The 22,294-nt window shown below is 37.6% G+C and overlaps 1 protein-coding gene across 1 annotated transcript in view; it reads right to left on the bottom strand.

The window, feature by feature from the left end:
- LOC124596244 (elongator complex protein 3) overlaps positions 1-22,047 on the bottom strand; it is an 87,416-nt gene extending 65,369 nt beyond the window's left edge. Inside the window, exons 1-2 of the mRNA XM_047135311.1 lie at positions 21,866-22,047; positions 5,305-5,546 (exon numbers count right to left, since the gene is read on the bottom strand). Coding sequence (XP_046991267.1) covers positions 5,305-5,546; positions 21,866-21,884 — 261 coding nt within the window. The 5' untranslated portion in view covers positions 21,885-22,047. The remainder of the gene's footprint in view (positions 1-5,304; positions 5,547-21,865) is intronic.
- Positions 22,048-22,294: the final 247 nt, after the last annotated feature.

The following is a 22,294-nucleotide window of genomic DNA, read 5'->3' on the forward strand; positions in this document are numbered from 1 at the left end:
AATTTCTAGGCTAGACACTGTAGAAAGATATGAAACAGAATGATCATATAAGAATTCTAATGGGAAAGGCTGGTTGACTTCATTTATTGGGAGAGTTTTAGGAACATGGTTCATGTGTAAAGGAGACCACATACAAAACAAGAGTGCAACTCATTCTTGAGTACTGCTTGAGAGTTTGGAAAGCAATTCAGAGGCAGGCTGCTGCATTTGTTACTGGTAGGTTCAATCAACATGCAAATATTTGGTGATGCTTCAGGAACTCAAATGAGGATACCTGGAAGTAAGGCAACATTCTTTTCATGAAACCCTGTTGAGAAAATTTACAGAACATGCATCTGAAGCTGACTTGTGGGCCACAAACACAAGATAAGAGAAATTAGAACTTGTACAGAGGCATAAAGACAGTTGTTTTTATCTTGCTTTATTTGTGAGTGGAACAGGAAAAGAAATGATTAAAAGTGGTACCACATACCCTTCGCCACACACCAGACTGTGGCTTACATGGTATTTAAGTAGGTGTAGATGTAACTCTTCATTAATTATTTGATCCAACCACCTAATCTTCAGCATTATTTTGTAACACCATGTGGCAAAAGTCTCTACTTGTTTCTTGTATGAATTGTTTATTGTGCACATTTCACTTCCATACAAGTCTACACAACAGATAAATGCCTTTAGAAAATACTTCCTAACAGTTCAATTACCAGTGTATCCAATGCTTACAAATTTCTCTCTTTCAGAAATGCATTATTTCCTATTTCCTATCCGCATTTACACCAATTTTACTTCAGTCAGTGTAGCTACCTCCCCATGCAAATATTAAAAAAATCTACAACTTTAGTGTCTCATTTTCTAACCTAATTCTCGCAGCAGCACCCAATTTAATTTGACTACATGTCTTTAACCTTGTTTTTATGTTCATCTTATGGCCTCTTTTCAAGACACTATCCATTCCATTCAGTTGATCTTCCATAGCCTTTGCCACCTCTGACAGAATTACGATGTCATCTGCAAACTTTATAGTTTTTATCTCTCCTCTGCGAACTTTAATTCCATTTTGAAATTTCTCCTTGGTTTCCTTTACTGCTTGCTGCAAGTACAGAATGAATAATAGGGAGGATAGGATGCAACCCTGGCCTCACTCCCTTCTCAATTATTGCCATGTTCCTTAAGTCTTGTAAGTGCACTCTGGTTTGTGTGCAAGTTGTGACAGCTCTGCCAATGCTATAAATGTGGGTTTGTGTTTCTTCTAACTCTGTCGTAAGATAACTCATAGAGACAGTATTGCTTTGTATGTCCTTACATTTCTCCAGAACATAAACAGATCTTCCTCTAGGCTTACTTCTGTAAGCCCTTCCACCCACTTGTACATAATTCGTGTCTGGATTTTGCAATCATGACTTATTAATCTCAACAAAATTAAAAAACCATCAAAGTCGCACAAAAATTTGTTTTTATTTAAATGGCAAGCTGTTTAAGACCTTGGTCCATTATCATGCTAGCCCCGTAAATCCTAGTATAACACCGTTAATGTTTGTGCACTGTCCACATTGTTTGTATGAGTAGCTAAGTGCAAGGTACTATTTGCATAGAACAGTCCAGTGCTGTATGTGTACAAACATTATGGTGTTATTGTAGGACTTATGTGGATAGCTTGATAATGGACTAAGGCCCGAAATTAGTCACCATTTACATAAAAACAACCTTCTGTGCAAATTCCACAGTTTTGTAATTTCATTGAACCATAGTAAGCTGCCACCTATTGTGATTCACCATACTGGACATGAGTAAATTTATTAATCTGATGGTTCAGTAATACTCACCCATGTCACCACCTGCCTATTTACTTCAGTACATCTGTATACTTTGTTATAGGGATTATTAAAATCTTCATGAAATCTGAAGGTACTTTGCCTGTCTGATATAGCCTAAATACCAATGGACCAATTTTGTTATGGTTTGCTCTTCCAAGGAATTGCCATCACCTCCAGGTGATTGTTCAGACCGAGGTCTTTCAGTGCTCTGACAGATTCTTTCCACAATATCACATCCCGTATTTCAATCACCCACTTCCACTTTTTAACTTTTATTTGTGAGGTAAAACGAAACATGAGAGCTACAAGGAAACACCGACAACTCCCAAAGATGCAAAATAACATATAACACACAACTGTGCTGCAGTATATCCAGATGAAATTCACTGTGGCATATTGTCCATCTCAAATTGCTTCATAGTATGTATCAGTGCAGAAAGTCAACAATTTGAGCACTTGATATAACAGCCATAATAATGAACACACAAACCACACCTGAGTTACTTATCTGCTTACACTTGGTGCAATAGGGCAGCCATTTTTGGACTCTCTTTTAACAGAGGGAGAGTGGCTGTGGTTCTACTATCTTATTGCTATTTCATCAAGTTTCACACATTCTGACATTGTAGCCTTCTTTGAAACCTCTTTTCAATGCCACAGAAAAAGACATATAGCTCCATTAAAAAGAAAAAGGCAGCATCATACTTCAACTGCTACAAATGTTAAAAATTACCTGTGTATGTCAGAAAATTTACTGTACCATCTGCTACAGCTCAGCGAATGCCATGCCTGTTGTATTTAGTTGTTCTTGATAGATTTTGAACGTCTGTGGAAGCTGCCTCTCTCTGTAAGAGGATAGGTCACTACTAACTTTGTTGAAGACTCTACCCAAGCATTCAACTGAAATAATTCATTGAAACCATATACAATAAGGTGACCAAAAAATAATGGAAAAAACACACACACGCACGCACGCACACACGCACACCAACCTTTCACTACATTGTGCTATGTGCACTACATTGGGCCCAACCTCTTTGCCTTTACATACGTCTGCCTGTGTCTGTATATGTGCAGATGGATGTGTGTGTGTGTGTGTGTGTGTGTGTGTGTGTGTGTGTGTGTGTGTGTGTGTGTGTGTGTGTGTACCTGTCCTTTTTTTCCCCCTAAGGTAAGTCTTTCCGCTCCCGGGATTGGAATGACTCCTTACCCTCTCCCTTAAAACCCACATCCTTTCGTCTTTCCCTCTCCTTCCCTCTTTCCTGATGAAGCAACCTTGGGTTGCGAAAGCTATATATATGCCATGAGCAATGTTTAATATGTACAGATGGTGACCAGAATTAATAATAAAATTAAAATATAACTAGGGAAATAGGTAGATACTCAATAACACTAATACCAAGTATACTTCGGCATGTGACAGATAAACTGTATTCATTAATTTTGAATTCACATATAGTAATAAAATACAAAAAATTGTACACTGTAAATTATGCATAGAAATTAATAAGCAGAGTGGAAAATACATTAAAAAGTAAGCACTTTACATTTGTAACTGATAGAATAAGAACTAAAGCCTAAGAAGTAAGGAGATCTTAACAAAATGTGGGAGCAAGGTGGGTGGATGGTGGCAAGGGAGGGGAGGAGCCAGCAGGTTTGACTATGAAAGTACGGACATTTTCTCTGGTCTTAAGCTGATCCAGTTCAGAAAATCAGGACTGAGAAATTAACAAAATACAAATGCACTGTGGATACACCATGACAATAAGAGAGATGTAAATTATGAACTGAAAAGGAAGGACAGGTATTAACGTTACAGCATTTATTAAGACTTCAATTCTCTTGTATTAATGATAAAGCAAAACTACATGTGTGATTTCAAAAGAAAGAAAAATCCATGTGATTTTTTTTTAAATTATATTTTTTGGCCTCAGACCACACAAACAGTATTAATCATTTTCAACTTATCAGCAAATCATCAGGTTATTTCAAAACATTAAACAGTAACTTATCACAGTATAACAACTTTCACAAGTACTAGTTCAAATCATCTGATGAGACTTACCAAGGGTCAAAACTAATGGTAGGCATATGTTTCATCTAATGCTGAAATATATCATAAACAAATTCATTTACAAGACAGTAAAAGAGTTCCCCTAATGCAGTATAGCTGAACAATGCAAAAAAGGACAGGTATACACTCGCACACACGCACATATCCATCCACACATACAGACACAGCAGGGTCTGCTTGTGTCTGTATGTGTGGATGGATATGTGCGTGTGTGCGAGTGTATACCTGTCCTTTTTTCCCCCTAAGGTAAGTCTTTCCGCTCCCGGGATTGGAATGACTCCTTACCCTCTCCCTTAAAACCCACTTCCTTTCGTCTTCCCCTCTCCTTCCCTCTTTCCTGATGAGGCAAGAGTTTGTTGCGAAAGCTTGAATTTTGTGTGTATGTTTGTGTTTGTTTGTGTGTCTATCGACCTGCCAGCGCTTTCGTTCGGTAAGTCACCTCATCTTTGTTTTTATATATAATTTTTCCCACGTGGAATGTTTCCTTCTATATATATATAAAAACAAAGATGATGTGACTTACCAAATGAAAGTGCTGGCAGGTCGACAGACACACAAACAAACACAAACACACATGTTTGTGTGTCTGTCGACCTGCCAGCACTTTCATTTGGTAAGTCACATCACCTTTGTTTTTAAATATATATTTCCTACGTGGAATGTTTATTACCTTCTTAATTTTATTTTATTTTTTTACCTTGCCCCCAAAACCAAGAGCTAAACTCAGGATGTGCTTCTTACAAGATGATGGGGAACATACTCCTAAATGCAGGCAGCTTGATACATTTCAAGCACTGACAATATTTAATAATAATGGTGACACTACAGTTCTGCTTCCAATTTGGAATGTGTCAGATTGATATGAAATGGTTTTTGACAGTTCGTCAATATATCAAGAGCATACAAAATCACAAAATAAAATTAAAAAATGATATGTGATGCCATAGTGCACAATCTGTGTAATGCAATTTTGGCAAAAATAAAACTAAAGACTTGGAAAGATCTCTGGAACCATAAAGTTTCATTTTATTAAAACACCTATGCCTGGGTTTCAGGCAGGATCTCCCATTTCATTTGATGGTGAGGTGGTATTCCAATATAGCTGGAGCAATGCTGTACAAGTTTGGGGGGAATACCAGTATACTGAAGCATGCATGGGAATTTGGATTGAGGGGGAAGGTGTGCTACGAGTAGTCCATGGATTTGTGCACATTCACTGTGCCTGTATGGTACAGTTGTTGGCGCATCTGCCTAGTGAGCAGGTGGCCCAGGTTGGAATACCGGAATTGGTACAAATTTTCAAATGTCGGTTGGTTATGGAGTATGTCTGAATGTGGCAAACATATTTCTTATTTTTTACACAAACTTACTTCTAAAGAATATTTTCTGAACATTATTAAATATTACATTACTCACCCCACTTGCAGTCCTGATTGGTTTTGCTTTCAATTTTGGCAACAAAGTCTTCTTGTGGTCAAGAGGTACAGCAGCGATAATATCCACCAATCGTGGCGACGATTCTAAACCATATTTTGATGCTATTCGTGTTTTCAGTTTATTCAGATCTACGTCTTTACCATTTTCATGAGCCTTGATAAGTTCTTGAATTACCTCACCAATCGTAATCACCATTCGTTCTTCCCTGCTCAGGCTGTATACTGAAATGTAATGTCTGATTTAGATATTTAGTGTATTCCAAACACCAAACAGCAGAGTAGTAGGGTCTCACCTAACATGATCATAAAATTACATATTGTATCTGTATCACATAGATCACAAATTATGATCCAATCTGCTGTGCAATATATGAATAAAAACATTGCTTATAAATTAAAAAACCTGCACTACAACATGATCAAGTAGATAATCATCAGTTGTAACCACAGTTGTCTTCAGATGTCATAACTACTGACTGTCAGGAATGCAAAAGTGTTCTACTTGCACATATGAATGATGTAAGAGGACATTTTCCAACTCCCTGCAGGCAGTAGTTTGTTGGGATCTGTACATAACATCATCAACATAAGATTATAGTTCAAATGTTCCAGTTCTCTTTGGAGGAATACCACTTGTGTTACCGTTCATGCACTGGATCTTCTGTGTAATTGAACAGGAGTGTCAAGTGTTGAAGAGTCAAATCAAGTTTGTGCAGAATGTGGTGTTCTTAACTTGCAACAAGTTGTTAAAATTGCTTGATGTTATGTAGAAGTTCAGATTACTTAGGCAACGGAAGAAATTCCATAGTTTACCGCTCTTCCATAAAGCTTGACAGTACACATCCCTCATGTATGTATGAAACCAACAAGCTGTACTGTGGTAAGAATTATGTATATGTACATCTACATACATACTCTGAAAGCCACTGTATGGTGCATGGCAGAGGGTGACTTGTACCACTACTAGTCACTCCCTTTCATTTTGCACCCTCAAACAGAGTGAGGGAAAAACAACTGTTATGTGTCTCCTTATAAGTCCTAGTTTCTCTTATCTTATGTTCATGGTCCTTACTGAAATGTAGATTGGCGACAGTACAGTCATTCTGTAGTCAGCTTAAATTGTCGGTTCTCTAAATTTTCTCAATAGTGTTCTGTGAAAAGAACATCGTCTCCTCTATAGGGATTCACATTTGAGTTCATAAAGCCTCTCGATAGTACTTGTGTGTTGATCAAACTACCGGTAAGAAATCTCTGCAGTGCTTCACTGTCTTTCTTTAATCTACATCTACATTTATACTTTGCAAACAACCATGAGATCCCATTGTATCACTCATTATGGTTTCTTCCTGTTCCATTCACATATGGAGTGCAGGAAGAAGGGTTGTTTGAATGCACCTGTACAGGCAGTAATTATTCTAATCTTATTCTCATGATCCCTACGTAAGCGATACATAGGGAGTGGTAGTATATCCCTAGAGTAATCACTTAACGCCAGTTCTTGAAACTTTGTTAACAGATTTTCTCGGGATAGTTTACACCTGTCTTCAAGAGTCTGCCAGTTTACTTCCTTCAGCATCTCTGTGACACTTTACCATGGATTAAACAAACCTGTGACCATTCGTGCTGCCCTTCTCTGTATACATTCAATGTCCTCCGTTATACCACATGGGACTAAGTCCCATCACTTGGGCCATGTTCTAGAAGCGGTCGCATGATGGATTTGTAAGCAATCTCCTTTGTAGACTGATTGTGCTGGCCCAATATTTTACCAATAAACTGAGGTCTACAACCTGCTTTACCCACGACTAAACATATGTGAGCATTCCATTTCATATCCCGACAAAATGTTACATCCAGATATTTGTATGAGTTGTCTGACTCCAACAGTGACTCACTGATGTAGTCAAAGGATACTAAGTTTTTATGTTTTGTGAAGTGCAAAATTTTACATTTCGAACATTTAGAGCAAGTTGCCAGTCTCTACACCACATTAAAATCTTATCAAGATCTGACAGAATATTTATGCAGCTTCTTCCATACAGTACTTCATTATAGATAAATGTATTATCTGCAAAAAGCCTGATTGTACTATTAATCACTCCCTACCAAGAAGTCCTCAATCTAGTCACAAATTTCATTTCATACCCTACATGATCATACTTTTGACAATAAGCACAGGTGCAGTACTGAGTCAAATGCTTTTTGGGAATCAAGAAACACTGAATCTACCTGATTGCCTTGATCCAAAACTTTCAGTATGTCATGTGACAAAAGTGCAAGTTGGATTTCATATGATTGATAGTTTCGAAATCCATGCTGGTTGGCACTGAGGAGGTCATTCTGTTCAAGATACCTCTATGTTTGAACTCAGAATATGTTCCAAGATTCTGCAACAAATCGATGTCAAGGATATTGGACAGTAGTTTTGCAGATCACTTCAATTACCCTTCTTGTCGAGAGGTGTGACCTGTGCCTTTTTCCAAGAACTGGGCACGGTTTTTTGTTTGAGGGACCTATGACCTAGTGAAAATCCGAAATACTCAAGCAGTGCTCAAAAATTGTTTGCATTAGTTTTCTACATGTAGCTCCTTTACAGATGGACCACATTTTCCTAAAATTCTGCCTACAAACCAGAATTAACCACTTCTCTACTATCAACCTTATGTGCTCGTACCATTTCATACTGCTTTGCAATGTTATGCCTAGATATTTAATCAGTACGAGTGTGTCAAGCAGTACACTATTAGTGCTGTACATTAACATCATGGGATGCTTTCTCTTACTCATCTGCATTAACTTACAGTTTTCTACATTTCGAGCATGCTGTCATTTATCACGCTAAATAGAAATTTTGTCCAAGTCATCTTGTATCCTCCCAAAGTCGCTCAACAAAGACACCTTTCTGTAAAGCACAGCATCATCAGCAAACAGCTGCACACTGCTGCTCACCTGTTTGTCGAATCATTTACATATACAGAGAACAAGGGCTCTCCTATCACACTTGCCTGGTGCACTCTTAATGACAGACATCACCCTGATGAGCACGCACCATCCAGGACAATGTACTGGGTTCTATTACATGGGGGCACCACCACACAGTAAGAGTGAACTCTGCAGTTAATAGACCAGCCCAATCCACTATCCATTTCTACAGAGAAACATCATGCCTCTTCCATCTCAAAGAAAATAAGCATTTACCTGACAAGAGAAATAAATATCAGCTAATCCTGCAGACCAATTATTTTATTTTCAATTTTTAAACACACTTGCTTTAACCATACATGAAGGGATTTCATCACGTAAGTTACACAAACAGTTTGCGGTTGTAATGGCATAGCAGGTGTAAACATACTCCAAAGTTCAAGCATGCATGGACAGTAGGTTTCTTGTGGGCAAAATAGGTTCACCATGAAACTCTAAGGTATATGAACTGAATGCAATGTCACATCCACCTACACTGAAATAGTGTCAGCAATTTGACCAAGGCTGCACTGAAGTGGATGATGCTGATCAAGAAGTCCAGGTCTTCAACCATGCAATTTCTATCTTTTCGAAAAGCTGAAAGAACATCTGGGTGGAAAGTGATTTTTCAGTGATGAGGGTCTTCATGCAGCAGTTCTCGAATGGCTCCGTGCCCATGGAGCAGATTTCTACCATGGAGGAATCGAACGATCAGTAGAATGTTCTGAGCGCCATTTACATATGCTTGGTGACTATGTTGAAAAATAGTGTCATATATCTGTCACTTTGAAGGGTATTGCAGCGAGCAATAGAAGTTACTTGGCCTGCCATAATAATGGTGTAACTTCCTTCTCGAAGCCCCTCGTATCTTCCAATTCTGGGTTTGTGACAGTGGGAGCAAGTTTCATTCCCAAATAGGCAATTACTTGGTCTGCTACAGGTGTACATAGTATAAATTCTAAATTATTTCATTAATGCAACTGTTCAACATATTCAGGCGGTTGCTACTGTGGCTGCTGTCAACTAGCAACTGTCTACACCCAAACTGGCCCAGTCTTCTGGTGAACACACAATAAAGAACTGGTGATCATGTCAGAAAGTTGCACATCTGTGATAGTGGCACTGCAAGACAGAAATGTAGAGAGCACAGGAAGCCAACTAACAGGGACCACGATGCGGACTTCACCTGCAGGCTGTGGGCGGGAGCTGAACTAAAGCAGGTTGCTATGTGTGTTCTCTATCACGCTGTTTTGCAGGAACTGCATACTTGGCAGATCCACCAGAAAACCTGATGTGACATATTTTTCATTTTTGGGGTCTTAAAAGAATTTGTTAAATGGGTAGAATATATTCTCAAGTCAGGTCTCCATTGGCTCAAAGAACAATGAACACAAAATTTAGAATACTTTAATTGGCACGGTCCAACTACAGTGATACACATTTGTTTATCACTGACCTTTGAACAGACTCACCCAGCCAGTTATAGGATGGATGGAATGGGAGAGGTTTAACGTAGACTCCATATTATGGAATGACTTGGTATATTTCACACATGCAGATCACTGCCAGAGGTGACAGAAGATAGAACACTGATATAAAAAAAGGCGAGATGACAAGCTTAGGACTTATGAGTTTGTTCCTCAGTCAGGAAAGAGGAATAGTTTGAGGAAGGAAGGGGTGAGGTCACTCTTATCCCAGATTGACGAGCAGCTGTTGTGAGTATCTGCAGCTGCCTGGTTCTCACATCCTGGGCAGTGAGCCACCTGACCCTCCTCTCTAACCTTCCTCAACCTATATCTCTTTATTCCTATGGAAGGAACTAACTGTTCAAAAAGCTGGCTAAGTACTGCCCAGCCATTCAATTTCCTTGTAATTTTATAATATTCTAAAATGAATTTCCCCTTCAGTAGGAAAAAAAGTGTCTGAGGATTGAGCTTCACACATCTGGAACTGTAGTCCGACACTCAGCCACCGAGCCCACCCTTACAGAATATAAATGGTTCTTCCATTTAATCAATGAAATACAGTCTTCATGTGTAACTTTGTGCTCCACAACAAATAGTTCATTATATTGTGAGCAAGCATATCACAGTGATACATTAACATGCAGGCATCCATCAACTTTTCTTGTGACTTCATCAATTTTCCAGAACTTTGTTGAGATGAGTGAGACCTATCTCTGACATCACTATTTTCAGATGGAAAACATAGCAATTAAGTTTGCACCTCACATACAGATACCACACCATGCTCCAAATCTTAACAAGTTGTTTTTGCAGCACTTTGGACTGCATTCGTCCTTAGTTATAAGCAAATTTCAAAATATACTGAATTTCCTCTCTTTCATTCAGATTAAAGATATTCATACATAACATTATCTTGGCTTTAAAGTGTTTGCGTACTGCCAGATCGGAATACTACTTCGAGAATTGTGCGATCACAAAGCCATATACTGCAGGATACAAACAAACTCGCTCTCTCTCTCTCTCTCTCTCTCTCTCTCTCTCTCTCTCTCTCTCTCTCTCTCTCACACACACACACACACACACACAATTTTCCACATCCATGTAGGTACATACCAGACTGGTTCCCACATTCTGCCTGAGATACATGATGTACAAACACTTCGTAACATGGTGGCACATTTGACCATGCAATTATGTACATACAAAAGGAATACACACATTCCTACCTGGGAAGGAGGAACAGGATAGAGGCTGAGTTGGTGGTAGCTTTAAAATGCCTTTGGAGACAGTGATCCAACAGAACTAATAGCTAGGGACGCAAAAATACGGTTTTATTTTATGGCCAAATTCAGCGTAATTTTTTGGCCAAATTCCCTGCCTCGCCAAATTCAGTGTTTTCTTGCCAAATTTGACCTTTTTTTTTTGTCAAATCTGTCCCATTTTCAAAGTTACATCAAATTTCATTACACAGGAAGTCGACTGTCCTTTTAAGCTTAGGAGATTTCAGACGAATCCAAGCCTTGAGGAGATTAGACATCAAAACTCCAATTTAGCTTTCAATAACTATTACTTACAAATATTATTAAATTGCTGTCCTCAGATTTATAAATATTTTTACACAAAAAAGTCACAAATTTTACAATATCATGTAAAAATCACAGACTTTGCTAAAAATCATTAATTTTGCATTATTGTTATCTCCAAATTTTCCGGTACCTATTAATGGCCTATTTACAGGTGCAGCTGGCCCTCTGCGAAATAGAAGAACCATCCCAGTCCCAACCCTGAAATAGCTGGATAAAGATCATGTATCATATGCACTATAAATCTCTTGCATAGCTATAAGGCCGTGTACATTGATTTTCATTTCTTTCTTCTTAAATAGAACTATTTTATACTTTAAAAACTTTCAGTATATTTCTTTCACAAAATACTTATTTCATGTTTCATTTTAAGTTATTTTCTAACATTATTACAGAAGACATTATTCCCCCCCTTTCGCAATGACATCGGAAGGATACCTGTGGAAAAGTCGGACAAATATGTGGTTCCTTAAGAGTGGCAAAAGCCTTTTCAGTCTCTGGGTTGGGGTAGTCCAGAAGATATGGTCATCAGGAGAAATACAACAGGTATTCTACAGGTTGGAGCATGGAATTTTAGATCCCTTAATTGGATAGGTAAGTTAGAGGATTAAAAACACAGATAGATTGAAGTTAGATATAGTAAGAAGTAGCATAGAATATTAGCAGGACTTCTCGTCAGCTCACCAAAGGGTCATCGACATAAACTCAAACACGGGCAATGCAGAAGTAGGTCTAATAAGAGAATAAGAATGTGGGTAAGTTACTGTAAGCAGCATTGTGAATGTATTACAGTAGCTATTATAGACAAAGGCAGTGCCCACCACAGTATTACTATTTTATATGTCCACTAGTTGTGCAGAAAATGAAGAGGCTGAAAGAAAGAATGATGATATAAAGGAAGGTATTCAGAGAAAATGGAAGAGAAGGAAAAATAAGAGGGTGCATAGACTGGGAAAGAGGAATGAAATGAGAAATTGCCTAGCAGAATTCCGAACCGACCACAATTTCATCATTGCTAATACTAGGACACCAGAAGGTTTCAGGTAGATTACATACGGACAAGAAAGAGATTTCAAAACTAAATTTTAAACTGTAAAACATATCCTGGAGGAGATGTGAACACTGAAATTAATTTATTGGTAATGAACTGCCCCCTGTTTGAAATGGAAGAAACTGCAGGAAGGTACGAAATTAAGGAGATGAGACCCAAATAAATTGAAATAACCAGAGGTTGTTCGGAGGTTCAAAAGTAGTTTCACTCATCAACTGGCTGAAATGGGGGGGAAGGAATACAACTGGAGGCAAAGAAGTAGCTTTGAGATATGAAATAATGAAGGCAGCAGAGAATCAAATAGACAAGAAGACAAGGCCCACTACAAAATCCTTGGATAATGCGCAAGATATTGAATTTAATAGGTGAAAGGATAAAAATTCAGTGAATGAAACAGGCTAAACGGACCTCATACGTCTAATAAAAATGTTACTGATCTACACCTATAGACATCTTCCACAAGCCGCCATGTGGTGCAGGCGAAGGGTACCTTGTACCACTACTAGTCATTTCCTTTTCTGTTCCACTCACAAATTAAAAAAGGGGGAAAAAAAACAACAAACCCTAATTTATGTTGGCTCATCTCCATGGTCCTTATGTGAAATGTACTTTGGTGGCAGAGGAATCATTCTGCAATGAGCTACAAATACTGGTTCCAAATTTTTCTCAATAGTTCGAAACATATTCACAATTGTAAAATCTTTTTCATGCTAGCTGGACTGGGTATGAAGATACTACCTATTGGCGACATGTGAAAATTTGTGCCAGACCGATAATCAAACCCAAATTTCCCACTTGTCGCGAGCAGCCACTTTAACAACTTGGGCTATCAAAGCATGCTTCCAGGACTAACTCAAACTTACATGTCGTACTGTTTATGACCCCATTGCTCACAACTTTATGTACATTCCCACCACAGGGTTTGAAGGAGACAAATGTATTCAACATTAGTATTACGATTGTCATTTTGACTGTCAAGGCTTTCCCATCGAGGGTCTCCTTTATAGATGAGTTAGACTTTTCTAAAATTCTGCCAACAAATCAAAGTTGGCCACACGGAAATACGGAAGCGTCCGATCCCGCCCGTCTGCTTTGACCCATGACGTCACAAATATGGCGGATACAAAAACAAACACACACACTTTCCACAAGAAGCCTAATGACACTAATGGGACAAGCGCGGGAAATGGGGTGCTTTGGGTGGGGGGCAAACAAAATATAAACAAATTTAGACGCCTTGCATAGCTACAATGTGTAAGTGAAGACGGCCATGCATGAATACTCACCCACCTCCCCAGGGGTCGTAACCCCTGCAACCCATAGAAAATAAAGATGCTTCAGTAGCTGATTAGTGTTTTTTGTCTTTAAAAAAAAAAATCTCATGGGATAGAACGAACAGATCAGAAAGATAAATATAATAAACTAAAACAGAAATTGGAGGAAACAGATAATTAAAATAAGTAGTAAGTGTTTTTAAATAAAAAAAAAAATATCTCACGAGATAGAACGAACAGATCAGAAAAGTAAATAAAATAAGATAAAAAAGAACTGGAGACAGCCACACTCAAACCAAACTCCGCGCCGTCACGACGTCACACACGACAACACCCTTACGTCACGGGTCAAAGCCGACGCGTGGGATCGGACGCTTCTGTCGACCCGGCCACACCCATGCAAAACAGCTGGTAGTCAGAGCACTGGAAAAAAACATGGTCAGCTTTCCCTACCCATGCAGCACTGGGTACTGACACTGGGATGAAATGCTCCCTTACAGTTGGTTTCTCAGGATGTTAGAGGATTAGGGGCATGTGTGGAAATGGCATGGGAAATATGATTGCACACTATGATTGGAGGGTAGGGTAGGCCTTCAGCATAATGGGAAAGGGTGGCCAGATTTGTTTCTGGGTTTGATACATGTAGAAGTGTATAAGGAGCCTTCAACGAGATAGAAGGCAATGCCCAGGGAAGAGACGTGCTGGCCTGAGAAAGACTGATATGGAAGAAAAAGAAGATGCTGAGGCTGTGCAGAAAATAGAACTGTTTGACTTGGCCCTGGGTGTCCAGTTCATGATGATATTGCCAATGAACTGAGGTTAGGATCTTGACTGGCTACAAGGGTTTCCTCAATGTGCACCTTGAAGAAGTTGTCATTGCCGTAAGAGTGCCCTTGGTTGTGCCAAAGACTTGTTTGTACATCATCCCCTTGAAGTAGAAAAATTCATGGGTCAGGATAAAGTTTGTCAACTGTATAACAATGAAGTGGTGGGTTTGGGGTAGGTACAATGCTGGGACTTTGACAGTCACAGGCAAAGGGGACACTGGTGTATGTAGAGATTGTATCAGCCATGACAAGATGGGGTGCAAGTGATAAGAGGGTGGGGATGATTGAGAGGCCAAGCCACGTTTTCCCTCAGCTCTCACTCACCCACTCCACTTCCATTTCCCTCTTATCCACTCCATATGACACAGATCCTCACACCAGTGGAGCAGAAGCGCCAGTACAATGAACTCAGCCAAGGCAATTTATCTGTGTATGTACGTTTCTCCTGTTCATTTTCAGTGAAAACAACTTCTCAAAGATTACCACTTTCAATCTTGGTTATGTGTCTACTGACTGTTCAACATTCACTTCACTCCACAATCAGGCCCAGCAAAGTGAGTGGTGCCAACGTACCACTGTTAGCTTCTACCATAAGGCACCATTCCGATGCAGCATGGAGTGGCACGAGATCTGCACACAGGATACCACTCTTCTGGCTGTTGTTAGATTTTGACACCTTGGAGCCACTACTTGCTATTCAAGTGGCTCCTCAGCTAAGTGGACTTAATTCCAGTCCTCCCACCCAGGAAAATCCCCATATAACTGTGCCAGGAATTGAGTCCATGTCCACCCCCATGGCAATCACATGTGCTGATCGCTCGACTACATAGATGGGATCAACTTATTGAGAAGCTAACAGAAATATTCAGTCTTTGAAACTGGATAATCAGATAATTTGTAGGAGTAGCTAACGAGGTACATTTTTAATAGTCTTTTGATAAGTAGGAATTCCCCATTTCTTGCTATACGACAAATCAGAGTTTATTGACTATCTTCACATCAGAGCACATAACTTCATTCTGAACTGAACCCTAGATTAGAGGGCAAACACCAAATGAAAATTATTTTATGCAACTTTCCTACCTCTCATTTTTCCCGAATAAACAAATTATTTACTCTAGGAGCATGTTCCATAAGATATTTCCATAAGAGAACAGGAGTGTAAATATACAAAATAAGCCAACACTCATCTCTTCGGAGGGGAAGTAACTGAATGAAACTTTCTGGTGGATTAAAAATGTGTGTCAGACCAGAACTGATATCTGGACCTTTGTTTTTCTCAGCAAATGTGCTTGGTAACAGAGTTTCCACGCCTATGCAGCTTTAATCATTTGTAAATCAATTTATTGTCCGACACAGCCACATTAAATTTCAAATGAGAATTACTGTGTGAGGTAGCTTTGTGAGTGCTTAACACCAGCACTAGCTGCAATGGAAATTATCATTCTGCCATCACTGCTTGTCTGTAGATCATAAGAGGAGGCAGTGCTTCACTCACAAGCACATAAAATCACATTACCAATATGGTTTTCTCAATGTTCATGTGAGTGTGCTTCTGGTTCCTATGATCTAAAGATGTTTGAAACTAGTAATCTCATTTACAATTTTATGTGCCTGTGTTCGAGAATAAAGTATTTTAAAAATAATTTTGTCAATGACAAACGCTTCTATTATGATTGAGATGTAATTCTTTCCAAAAAATATCAGTTCTTCTAGTACTTTTCACAGAGGAAACGAATGAATGGACCATATGAAATACATTACAATTGGAACCACAAAACAGTAGATCACTTGCAACACGGAAACAGAGAGTTTATTCTTGTTACTGCCACATGTTTTCGAAATATAAAAAATGGAATAATCTGGAAACAAAATGCTGAGGGATCAGATGTTAACAGTAACTGCACCCTGATTCTTTAGAGAATCATACTCCAATGTCCATGACAGTTCTGTGTTTTTTTTTTTTTTTTTTTTAACATTTATGACATCATATCTCCTGAACTGTGCATCGTACAATGCTATAATTTTGCAGGTAAATTCAGTGGTATATTTAAGCATTTTAAAATTTTAAATCAGATTTTTGTTGCCCATGGAAGCCGCTGGATGGGGAATGTGAATGGGATAGTGCACAGTGCACTCTTTTAGCCATTTAGTAATCAAGATACCTAAAGAAAACAGAAAATACCTGTCAAAAGCTCAAACATATTTTTATAAATCTTGCACAGGAGGAACAAATATTCTCCAGTTGCTTCGAAAAGAGTAAATTAATTCTCATAAATGGAAGTAGTGTCAAAGGAGCCCAAGAATTACAAGCCTACAACAATAGCAGCTCCATTATACCATTGAAATAACTACAAAGACAGAATAATGTCAAGTGGACCAGGGCTCTCAAAACTTACCACCTCCAATTTCAATGAAATTTTGCATATATATTCTGTATAGAATTAAACTAATCTGTATAGAATTTGAGTTCAATACATAAAAAATTCAAAGTTTTGTAAGATTTTAGGCGAGCAGAGGCTGTCTGCATATCATGACGCAAGCAATGGGACAGTCTGGACCAAATTAAGATCGTTTAGAACACAAACTATTAGTAATGTAAGAGGGATGTCTGGATGAAATCCACAAATTTTTGTGCACGCCACTGTGTTAAAATTTCTAGGTGGTGCGAGGAAGAAACTCTAATTTTTCCTGAACCAAATTTTTGTTTTATGCAAGAGGTAGTTCTGTTTGCCTAGTTGTCAGTTGTACAGCCACAAGTGAATTTTTTCGACATCAGTTATTAGTAATTACTCCAAGTTGCGTTTGGATTATATGTGACTTATTCTTTTCCAAGACATACTGTCCAACTGTAATACTCTTCGACACAGTCATTGTCAAGAAATTAAAAAATTATCACGAATTTAATTTACACTGAGGAAACTCATTCGCATTATTTCATCTTTCAGGCCTGTTTAACTTAGTCTGAAGTCAATATGGATGAATATGATAATGTCGTTATGCCTATCACTTCAAGAAAGTCAAGAAATTACACTGTCATGGGACAAATTCTCACACTCGCATACACTTTTGTGTATTCACAATCATATAGTAGGAGATGGCAATAACAAAGATTCATGAGGTTGTCAAGAAAGTTAAGGGAACCATGATCAAGCAACAAACACTGTAATAATTCAATGCACTTCATCACTTTGTGCTAGAAAATGTTTTCTTTGTTTTAGAGACCTTCTGTATGAAGTAAAAAAATTGAGTCTGAAAATATTATTTTCAAACATTCAAAAACCATGATTTCAACAATGGCATTATGTATATGGAAAATAGAAACATTTCTGTGGTAGTTCTACTCATTAATCTAACTATTAATAACTATACAATGGAAAATCCAGGATAGAACGTAACAGTATTATCAAAAGGATAGTTGTACTCATCATATAGCAGAGATGCTGAGTCACAGATAGGCACAACAAACAAACTGTCAGAAAGTATGCTTTCAGCTAACAAGGCTCTCATAAAAATAAACAACATTCACGCACAGAAACATGCAAATGCAACTCACACACACATGACCACAGTCTCTGACAGCTGAAGCTGCCAGAGACTGTGGTCATGTGCGTGCAAGTCACATTTGCGTGTGTGTGTGTGTTTGAAGAAGGCCTTGTTGATCAAAAGCTCACTTTCCAACAGTCTTCTTATTGTGCCTATCTGCAACTCCGCAATAATTTTATTGAGTTTACACATATCAGACCAGTAAAAGAATTTCATTTCCATCCAAATAAACTGGAGGACTTTTTTTCTCCTTGCAGGCAGATATTGCTGAAACATTCACAGGATATTTATGCTTCATAGATTTTCTTGAGCATTCTGGCTGAAAATGAAAATTCAGAAGACACTTTTTCTATCAACCATGTGTTAATATTTTTCAATTCGTAACACATGAACAAACTGTTATTTTTTGTTTCAGCTAACTGAGTAGGTCTCCAAACTCCACAGTACTTGCACTGCTGCACACTATAATTCTGTTGCATCGCAGAAATGCATCTGACTTAAACCCACTAGTAACAGCAATACTACTTCAATACTCTATCTGTACTTGACAAATCTTGTAGTTTACGTAGCCTTGGGTCTTATATATTGAAACTTTCTGTTGTTCTGGAGGGTAAATGACAAGGCTTGACTCTTTCTTCCATCAGTATATGCTCATCAACATCTGATGCATTTCAGAAGGATAACAAAACAACAAGTTTCTTGTGAACCTCAATCCAACACATTGGACAAAATTTTTGACCTCGTAGAAATCCAAATTTTCTGAGATTTTTTAAAAACACTATTATCCTTGCTTCATCAAGAGCTTGTAAGACTTTTTAATGGCCTTTTCCTAAAAATAAAAAAATAAAAAAAATCAAATCAACTGAGGATCAAAGGCTCCAATGAGAATCTGAATTGTCCAGGCAACCAATTACTCAAGGTGGTAAGTCAGGGCTTCCTTCCGAACCTTTTTGCCCTGCACAAAATAAATTCTAAATATACACCCTGTGTTACAACAGCTAGAAACTGCCTCATAAATAAAATAGTGCTGTATTTACTGGCAGCTAGACATTAAGTTAGTAACATATGGATGCATGCATACATACACACACACACACACACACACACACACACACACACACACACACACAACAAAAGTTACCCTGCAAATGAATTCTACTGCCATTATTAAACATATGCATTTCCAAATACATGGGCTAACATGTGCAGTGTTCTAACTGTTCATGGCAGTCAAATATAGTTATCACACTTCTGATTGTGCTGATACCAACAATCAAAACAACAGTATGCATCAGCCAGCATGTATCTAGAACTTGAAACACTCAATTTGTAAAATCATCTATACCAGTACGTTTTATTTATTTATTGTCCCTGGCATCTCGTGGTGTGCGATGTATAAAGGTACAGGACAAAAGTTAAATGTCTCCAAATGCATAAGCTTACATATATGATGGAATATAAAATTGTCAAAAACCTACACACACAAGGGGACAGTTTACATACAAGACTGAATGAAAATGTTTGTACGAATCGTATTAAAGTTAAATATTTTCAAATGCATAAGCTTACATGTAGGAGAGCATTAAAAATTGTCAAAAAGCTTAACACACACACGGGGCAGTTTACATCAATGACTGAATTAAAAACTGACATAAAACTAAATACACATAGGGGACAGTTTACATTTATAATGAGAGGAACTGAACATGAAGAAACAGTAATATATATGGGCTTTCAATGTATTATGGGAATTAAGCAACTACAATAAGTACAAACATAAAGGTTTATTTCTCTACTGTCCTAACATAACTGACTTACAGTGTAATTTATTTCAGTACATAAACCAAGATTATGAGTAGTAGTGAGACCTCCTCCTTTTATTTACATTTTGAATTTCCATTTCCATAATAATTCCTTTGTTATAATTAGATACTATAAAAAGCAAGATATTAACAGGTAGGTAAAGAAAATTTAAAAATAAGTAAGATATATCCAACACTGCATATAAAAAAAGTTTGCAAAAGAACAACAATAGTATTTTTAAATATTATCCAGGTGGTCTCAAAAACAAACAAAACATCCTCCACCACACATAAACTTGCTCCTTCTAACGAAACAAAAATGAAGAACATTTGAGGTGATAATACTTAGCAATACAACATAAAATATGCACAAATTTGATGTGAAAATTTTAGATAACACGTTGATATATTCCAATATCTAGCACATTCACAAGTAACTGCTATAGACCGTTACAACTGAAACACCTGTTCACAACTTTTAAAGTACACTCAATATCTTTTATTTGCCAAAAAATTATTGCTTTCATAAAGTGGTTGAAAATCTGCCATGACTGATCTTTGGTAGCACAGAAATGGTGAATGATATCCTCTTAAAATGTTAACCATGTGTAGAGCATATAACTCAAACACTCTCCTTACATTACTCCTCAGCTTATTTTCAATATAAAATCCAGTCTATAATTTGGCCCAAACTCTCAGAGTTCATCTGATATTTTTCACACACCACTGAAAGCCCCCAGAAATCTTGAATGTTTTGTATCTTAAGCTCACATTTAATACTATTTAGTTCCATTCTATAAGGAACGTATGTGCATAATCTCTCCCCTAAAATTTGTCCACTGGATGTAGAACGACTATCTCTCACACAAAAGCAAACCAAAGGAATTCGGCATAGTTTCAGAAGAGACAGATCCACAATGAGCCACTATATTTACACTAGTTCTCTATGGTTGCATATAAAGTTCATTAACAATGTTCTCACAGCACTAGTAGAATAGGGAAAAGTCAATAGCTTTCAAATTTTCTTTTTTAGGGAAAAACTGTACCAGCAAGGTAAGATGTACAGACAAAAAGTAAATCAACAACAGAATGCGAAATGTGTATTAAGATACCATAACTTTTTTTTATTATAAGCAAATGATATTTCAGAATCTGTATATGAGAATCTTATTATATTGCAGACGTCCCTATTTCAACCAAAACACTCGTATGTGAGATAAAAGTACATTAATGAAAGAGGAGCAACTCTTAGGAATTTAATCTGTACACAAATTTAATAATACACTACCAATATAATGTTCTTACACCAGCTACTTTAAATGTTACTAAGCAGAAATGCCACTAGTTTGAAACATGTTTACAGATTGCTTAATATTTTCAGAAAAAATTGTTATATTCCAAGAAAATAGTTACCTACAACTGTAACAACAACGATTTGAGTATAATTCATAATATGCACTAACACTGCTGCTTGGTAAGCAGATGACAGTAATTTTCAATTCCCAGTTGCTTACTTTTATGTTACATGGGTTGATGGCCAACATCAGATGACTGAGGCAGGTTGCTAATACTTGTAGTTTAGCTATTTTAATGAATGTTGCTCACTGTGGGTGATTCAAGACACTGACATATGATAATGAGAAAATGGGAAACCCGTTAGGAGTGAATGCCAGAAACTGGGATACAAGGAAGACAGGAGGAAAGCACTACGTTGTAGACCCGCATACATAATTATTTGAGGATACTGTAGTGGTACTACAGTGAAAGATAAGGAACAGAGAAAACCAATTTCTAACTACACCTAGAGCCAATACTGCGTCACACCATACACGAAACAATTTGAAAATTTCTTGATATGAAGTGTTATGCATGCAATTCGCAAGTGAAGTGACAACAGTTTTATAAATTTGAAAATGGTTTCATCTCAAATAGCGTCTGCTACTAGGATGGGAGATTTAACTGTACACGATCATACTGCTCGTTACATACGTTATACATAAAAACAACTACGCTAGTTCGTTAGTTTCTTACCTTTCTTGTTTCTCCCCATTTTCGTTTCTCGCACTTATCAAATAGGTAGTTGTCGTTTTTAAACCTTCACTGTTCACATGTTGTCAACACACAACAAACAATACTCACTAAGTCACTACTCAGTACTCACGCTTTCTGGCTGGGCAGAAGGTGTTTACTGTTTATTTAGATTAAATAATACTCCTAATGCTCCGATGTTGGCTATACTGTAATCCAGACCCGGAAGTAGAAGGCACCGGCGTAGCGGTGTATTTAAATTTGCCGATTGGTAAAAGGAAATTACGCATTCAGTTTCAGTTTACAGAAAATATCTTAACTTCTAAGTAGATATTAAGTGAATTTGAAAAGATGTAAATTTTTTTCATGAAAAAAAATTATTTCATTGTGCTGCTAAAACTTTCAAGAACAAAGAGCATGTTAACTATTAAC

Source organism: Schistocerca americana, chromosome 2, assembly GCF_021461395.2.
Source record: "Schistocerca americana isolate TAMUIC-IGC-003095 chromosome 2, iqSchAmer2.1, whole genome shotgun sequence".
NCBI lineage: Eukaryota > Metazoa > Arthropoda > Insecta > Orthoptera > Acrididae > Schistocerca > Schistocerca americana.